The following is a 6,666-nucleotide window of genomic DNA, read 5'->3' as shown; positions in this document are numbered from 1 at the left end:
CCTTATATGGGATAACCCATTCGACCCGTTTTGTTTGGCCAATTAAATTGCAAGTTCTGAAGGGGGTTCAACTCTTAGCGAAAGTGGGTCTAATTATCTCTGAAGGGGGTTCAGCTCAATCCTGACCCGGGTTCATCTAATGCCTCTGCCGGGGTTGGCGGAGTTAAGAGCCTTCCTTGTTGGACCACGAATCCCTGCTGAATCGGGGAAAATCGAACCCCGCGGCACTTGTGGCTTGTACTGTGCGTGCCAGTGAGATTCGCTCCCCTGATTTTAACCATGAGGTGCAGTCAGTCACTTTCTTCACGGCGCATTCCGAGTAGCATCGTCATCCATCCAGACTGACTCTCACGTGGATAGGTACCTAAAAGAGTGAAAGCTGATCGCCACATCAATTTATAATACCTCATTGGGAAACGAACGAAGATACATTCCACCTACCCTGTCAACCTCACCATTTCTTGTGAGCCTTGCCTACCGCACTTATCGTTTACTGCACCCTGCTGACACCCTTCCTATTCATGTCTATTAATTTGTGGTGCTGACGGGCTATTCATCCTCATATATTCACTGGTTCATTCACATTCTCCATGGCTCCATTTTCTAGGACACGCCGTACATGCTTGCCAATTGACCACTCGCTCCCATGGACCTGCTCCCGAAATCCCCAGGCCTCTCCGTCAAATCAGGTTCAACTATTTTAATTCGCCGACGTGACCATGTCTCGCCGAGTCTCGCTGACTTTTCTGGTGTCAGTTGTAGCTGTGTATATTTGTCAGCATAAGTTTTGGCGTTCTTAAGTTGGAGGTATAGACTCACATATATCTCTACCCCGGCTGCATGCAGGACAAATGCAACCCATAGGGCCATACCGGCGGCCGCATCAAGTGCTGCGCTGATGTTGTCAACCTCCCCAGCCATATTTGCCACTACCAGAGTGTACTGGCTGGGAACCTCTCCATCAAAGAACGGCTTGCATGTCGGGTATTTTGACAATGTTCGATCCCGTCCCAGCATACTCTGGACCTTGTCGCATGGTTCTGGCATGTAGTAACCGCCAATGACAGTCACGACGTGAGCACCGAGGCTCATGAGGATTCGTGTCGTCACGATCGCTCCAACCTACCCACATCACGGCGGTCAACACGAGCTCGCATGAGGAAAAAGAGGGATAGGCAAGAGAGCAAAAGCAGCGTGGAAGGCTCACATAAAACCAGGCTCGCAGCATCCAAGCCCTGTGCTGATCGACCCGCATGCGTCTCATGCTCACCCAGCCCATACACAGCGCCACCACAAACGCCACAGCTCCAAATCCAAACCCCACCTGCGTTACCAGAGAACCGGAGAAGGCGTTTCTGGTCACCATGAGCCCACCCACGACCCCGAGCAGACTCAGCAGCAGCACCATGTACCCGTTCGCCCGGTGGAGCGCCGGGAACCGGGCCCTCAGGGCGGGCAGGAGCTGGAGGCAGGCCAAGAAAGAGGCCGGCAGGACGGTTGCGAGGTGCAGTACGATGCCGAACCTCTCGTGCGTCGCCCCTGAGACAAAGTAGAAGCACTCTCCAGGAGCTGCGTGTCGCAAGGGACCGCCTGCCGTCGCGGGGCTGCACATAACGCCCTGTACGTTGATGAACTGGATGCGGGCCAGCGTGAAGCCCATGAGGGTCCCGGCAAAGACGACGAAGCAGGCAAAGCTGTAGCCCCCGGTGAAGCCTAGTGGCCGTATGAGCTTTTTGTACATGAATCCATGTCCGTCAGTCGTGGAGCTGAAAGGTTGTGGTTGCATTGTCGGCTCCGTAGAACCGCCGCGGGTGAGGACGGCACTGGTGACATGATCGGGGGCTTGGAAAGAGATCTTCTTGCGAGTCGATACTCCGTCATTGTCTTTTGATCTTGTCTCTACCATTTTAGAGTCCAAGTTGAAGTTGATGATATACATGGTCTGGTCAAGTATGGGGCGCATGGCCAGCTCTGACGTTTATACTAATTCTTCCATCCTCACGTGGTTAGCCATCTTGGTGAGCAAGCTCACATTTCGGACATATCTCTTGTGTTCACGCATTTGCACTATCTCTGGTGTCACCCCATGTGAACAGATTACGGCCCAATATCAGACGAGCTGTTCCCTCTCCTTCTCAAGGCATCAAATATTGCCTGCGAGTAACCACACCTGGACCTCGACTTGCCCAGCATATTGAGCTACAGTTTTTTTTTTTTTTTTAATCTCCCGTTCTCTTGTCTACCATTAGATGCGGGGGCATATTGTCCGAACTTCTGCAGTTCATGCTGTGGTGCCATCATTCGTTGTTCATGGCGAGATACGCCCGTAAGGTTGTACACGGGCTGGAAAACTGGCGGTCAGCTTTCCCACCGTCCCGGGTCCCCGAAGCTTGTGGCGCTTTAATATATGACCTTTTGGGGTGAATTAAAAAGAAGGCGAGCAAGGATGCGAGTGTATGATGGATGCCTCTTTCATGCTGGTCTCATCTTGTTCTTCACTCCCGTCGGCCTGATTGTGTGGCAGGCCAACATTTGATCCTGGAAACACTATAAAATAATCGTCTGCTTTTCGCTCTGATGCTCAACCTGCACAAAAACTTGTTCTCCCCTGCACTAAATCTTCGCCGATCTGTCGCCGTTGCAGCCTCCCGTCAAAGATCCACAAACAAAGCGACACACACATCATGCAAGTCTCCATGCCCAGATGGCCGCTACGGAGATAGTTCTGGATAAAACATATGGCGACGGAGCTCGCCACGAGACGAGAGAACCAATCAGTTAGTTTTGCCTCCCTCGGTCTGGGCAACGTCGCATCCTAAAATCGGAATGCAAGTAACCAAAGGCAAGAAAGGATATCCGACCATGTTTATTTTGACGACGCTCCCGGTTTGAATTTTTTCTGGCGCGGTCGCCGATCAACAAGACAAGCTTGGTATCGGGCAAGAGCTGCAATCGTCATAATACCGTATTTCTCTGGGTCCAGTTCCTGGGCTGAGTCTTGGTTTCCCCTCATATCTCACTTGGTCCGGGGAGAAAACGACTTTTTGCCCACGTGGGGAAACAAAAAAGGCTGAACCCAGCAGTCTCTGCCGATAATTGGTCATCTCCTTTTGTTAAAGGAACGGTTATATGTTTTCAGCAAGATCGGGTTCCTTTCATTGGGTATTTTCGATGCCTAGAAGCTAATTTCAGCTCAGTAGTATTCGACAGGCATCGGTGCTTTTTAAGTGAAGGAGCTGAGAGAAAGTCGATCGTCGTCCCTCCAAATTATGTACGTTCCTTCCCGGGGCCCCGGCCTTGCCGGGGTGTATAGGTGTGGGTGCCGACACGGGTTAATCGGTGGTCGGTTGTTGTTCAGTTTCCATTCTCGTGTCCATGATTGGCCCAGACGCAAGAGAGGCATAGTCAGCCCTGAAGATTCGGCACTCATTTGCCGCACACCAACGCCGGACGGTTTGCCATGCGACTGTGAGCTACTGTACAGTTGATTCAAGGTTTAACATAGTGCTAGAGGCCTTGAGAGCCATATAGCCCACCGACTACCAGCAGTTTAGGCTGTTCATGAAAAAGATAGCAACAACAAAAAAAGCATTTTGCAAGTATTGTGGGGGGACGCCCTCGGTATCTAGAAGCAATGAAAAAGTTGAGCGAACCTGGGGGTGGATGGACAGGCGCTGTGTGACATGGCGCTGGTCGAAACGCCTTGGCGAGCTTCCCGCCCAGTGCGTTCCATTGCGTCAAGGGAGAAGCAATCCCAGCCCAGGTCAGCCGCCATCTGTGGGGGGTTGCTTGTAAGTACTGATAGCGTTTCATTGATAGTGATGATGACGGCTACAAAAAGGTGAGGAATGCTCATGGCAAGGGAGTTGACTTTGGATCGACTGTCTTCAACTCTTTTCTCATTGTCAACCTCTGATATCTGCTTTGCAGCTAGTTGTACAAGACTTTGGTGCTTTTCTTTCTATATCAGACCTCGATTCGCAAACCTTTTGCATAATGGCAACCACAGAGGCAGCTGCTCCGTCATTGCCAGACTATGTGACGGATGCTAATGCCGTGAGTAAAGACGAAGCAAAATGGAGATACGGCAGAGCTCCGGACTACAGCAAGACTCGCAAGATCTGGGCCGAGAGTGCGTTACCCTCCCCCGGCCGTTCACTCATACAGTCAACACTTATCATTAACAAAAAAAACCGCAACACACCCAACAGGCAAAAAGTCAAACCACACCGCAGGCTCACTACCAGACCTGATCGAAAAGCTGGTCAAGAACTGGGAGATTGAGGCCTCGTTCAAGGTCGACCTTGCCGACTGGCGCACCGTTGACCGCGAGGCGTACTGCTTCTCGGTCAACGGCGGGCCGCCGCAGACTGGGCAGCACATGCTCGAGGTCGGGACCTACAACGCCCTGATCAAGTCCAACGAGTTCTACTGCCCCGCCCACAGCACCTTTGAGACCAGCCACAAGACCTTCAAGCGCATGATGCCGACTTTTGCCTGGGAGGTGCTTGAAGTCTACAGCGGGCCGCCCGTTGCAGCGTTTCGGTGGAGGCACTGGGGCACGTTCAAGGAGAATTATACGGGGTTTAACAGGTATGTTGGAAAATTTACTTCCTTCTCTCTTTTGCTTCTCCCTCTCTCTCTTTAGCCTCTGCTCAATGTATTCTCTGGTCGTGTCTAGTTGTACTTTTTACTAACATGCCCACCACACTTTCCCCCATCAAAAGCAAGGGCGAAAAGATCACCATGAAAGCACACGGCGGGACCATCGACATTGAAGGCATCGCCGTAGCCACGCTCAACGACAAGCTGCAGATCAAAAAGGTTGACATCTGGTTCGATCCCATGGCCATGTTCCACCAGATGAAGGAGGTTCTAGGCGACGATTCGATCAAGGATATTGTTCATTCTGCCGCGGTCGGGGCCGAGGGCGAGGCTAGTGCTTAGAGTGTAAAAGAAATATTGCTCAGATGGATAATATCGGTGCTCATGGAATGAAGTTTCATATCGAAGGTCATTAGTTTCAAGTTAATGTAAAAAATAAAAAAAAAAAGTATTGGCCTTTTTGTATAATTCCACGAGTTTGTATTATTTGTGGTTATTTATATGTGTGTCACATGGCATCTATAATACAAAGCAGTCACGAGCACAATTACCCTTCGCTGATGATGTATATCAAGGTTATTTTCTAAACTCTATTGTGTAATTATCTAGGTCTAGGTCTTTTTTCTGGTCTAGTTCTATCTAGTCTAGTCTAGTCTAGTTCTTTGTTATCTACCATCAACCGTCTCTCTATAATGCATCCGTAAATTTCATTCATCGTTCCAATCATACCCCCCTACCGTGATGCCCAACCAATCTTGAAAAGCCGATACCCAACCTCGTCACCCCTTCCCACGCCTCTCCTCTTATCCAACATGGCCGTCTCAAGAATCCGGAGGCCCTCGCCGGCACCCACACCATCCACAACACCAAACGCATCCTCCACCGTGTTGCTGATGCCCTCAAACTTGCCAGCCGGCCGCACGGTCGCCACCAGCCAAAAGACTCCCTCACGGGAGAGGAGCCTGGAGGCACAGTCGCGGAGCCAGCGGGCGTGCTCTGGGGCGTACACGACATCGGTGGCGACCAGGACGTCTGCCGGCGCATCCAGCGGTGGTGCGAGCACGGGGTTTGACCAATCCAGCGGGGCGACCTCCACTCCGGCAGTCTGCTCGTTGGCCGCGACGTTGGCGCGCAGGTTGTCCAGCACGTCTGGGTGGTAGTCCGTGGCGACGATCTCGGGGCTCGCCACGCCGATCCTAGGGAGCAGCTGCGCGAGCACGAGGCTCACCAGGCCGGTGCCGGCGCCGAGCTCGACGATGCGAGCAGGGGAGCAAGACCCCAGCGCTGCCTGGGTGAGGCCCAGCCGGGCGGGGTCTTTGCAGATGAGCTCCGAGAAGATGATGGATGCGCCCCAGCTCTGCAGCCCGACGCCTGTGTGATCAGAGGCCGCGAGGTCTGCGTCGAACAGCCGCACCGTCACTGGTGGGGTGTGCGAGCCTGGGCATTCGCTTGCCGTCACGTCAAAGGTGAACTCGCGGGTGATGCCGCAGTCCTGGTCCTCTTCAGGGGCTTCCTCACAGACGCCCGAGGTCGACGGCACCGTGAGGGAAGCCAGCAGGCCGGAGGCGTCCTCGACCAGTTGCTCACGGGCATCGTCCGAGCCGAGCTGCAGCTCATCCGCCCTGAGGATGAGGGAGGTCAACCAGCGAAACGCAAAGTCGCGCTCAAAGGCGTCGGCTCGCAGCGTAGCTAGTGCGCCCTCTCCGTGGTCGTCACCCGAGCAATCCTCCTCATCGTCACCCGAGACGTAACCCGAGTCTACCTGTGGTGGAGGTACGTGAGACTTGGATAGTCGTCTCTGAAAGGCCGCTGCCGGTGGAACTATCGGGCAGTATATCAAGCGGAGACTCTCCAGTGCAGATAATATTACATCCTCCGAGATGTCGTGCAGACCCCGCAATGGTGGGAGGAGACCCGTCGGGGCCAGCTGGACAGTGGTGAGTGTCATGGGCGGTGGCGACGAGACATTACGAGGACGATTGTGGACTTGAGTGATTGATGTGGCCTCAAAAAAAAAAAAAAAAAAAAAAAAAAAAAAAAAAAAAAAAAAAAAAAAAAAAG

General features: G+C 52.6%; 3 protein-coding genes across 3 annotated transcripts; 1 reads left to right on the top strand and 2 right to left on the bottom strand.

The window, feature by feature from the left end:
• Positions 1-603: 603 nt before the first annotated feature.
• On the bottom strand, positions 604-1,963 carry PgNI_02323 (uncharacterized protein; the record flags this gene model as incomplete). The annotated part of the gene is made up of 2 exons (XM_031122390.1): positions 604-1,122; positions 1,208-1,963. 2 exons carry the CDS (start codon positions 1,961-1,963, stop codon positions 604-606), a joined length of 1,275 nt encoding a protein of 424 aa, XP_030986014.1.
• A 2,033-nt stretch (positions 1,964-3,996) lies between these two features.
• Positions 3,997-4,947, top strand: PgNI_02322 (uncharacterized protein; the record flags this gene model as incomplete). Its single annotated transcript, XM_031122389.1, has 3 exons — positions 3,997-4,132; positions 4,212-4,593; positions 4,728-4,947. 3 exons carry the CDS (start codon positions 3,997-3,999, stop codon positions 4,945-4,947), a joined length of 738 nt encoding a protein of 245 aa, XP_030986013.1.
• Positions 4,948-5,338: 391 nt separating this feature from the next.
• Positions 5,339-6,553, bottom strand: PgNI_02321 (uncharacterized protein; the record flags this gene model as incomplete). The annotated part of the gene is made up of 1 exon (XM_031122388.1): positions 5,339-6,553. The coding sequence occupies one exon, from the start codon at positions 6,551-6,553 to the stop codon at positions 5,339-5,341; it is 1,215 nt and encodes a 404-aa protein (XP_030986012.1).
• Positions 6,554-6,666: the final 113 nt, after the last annotated feature.

Source organism: Pyricularia grisea (assembly GCF_004355905.1).
Source record: "Pyricularia grisea strain NI907 chromosome Unknown Pyricularia_grisea_NI907_Scaffold_1, whole genome shotgun sequence".
NCBI classification, from domain to species: Eukaryota; Fungi; Ascomycota; class Sordariomycetes; order Magnaporthales; family Pyriculariaceae; genus Pyricularia; species Pyricularia grisea.
Note: the sequence above shows the minus strand (reverse complement) of the source record. Positions and strands in the feature narration are given on the sequence as shown.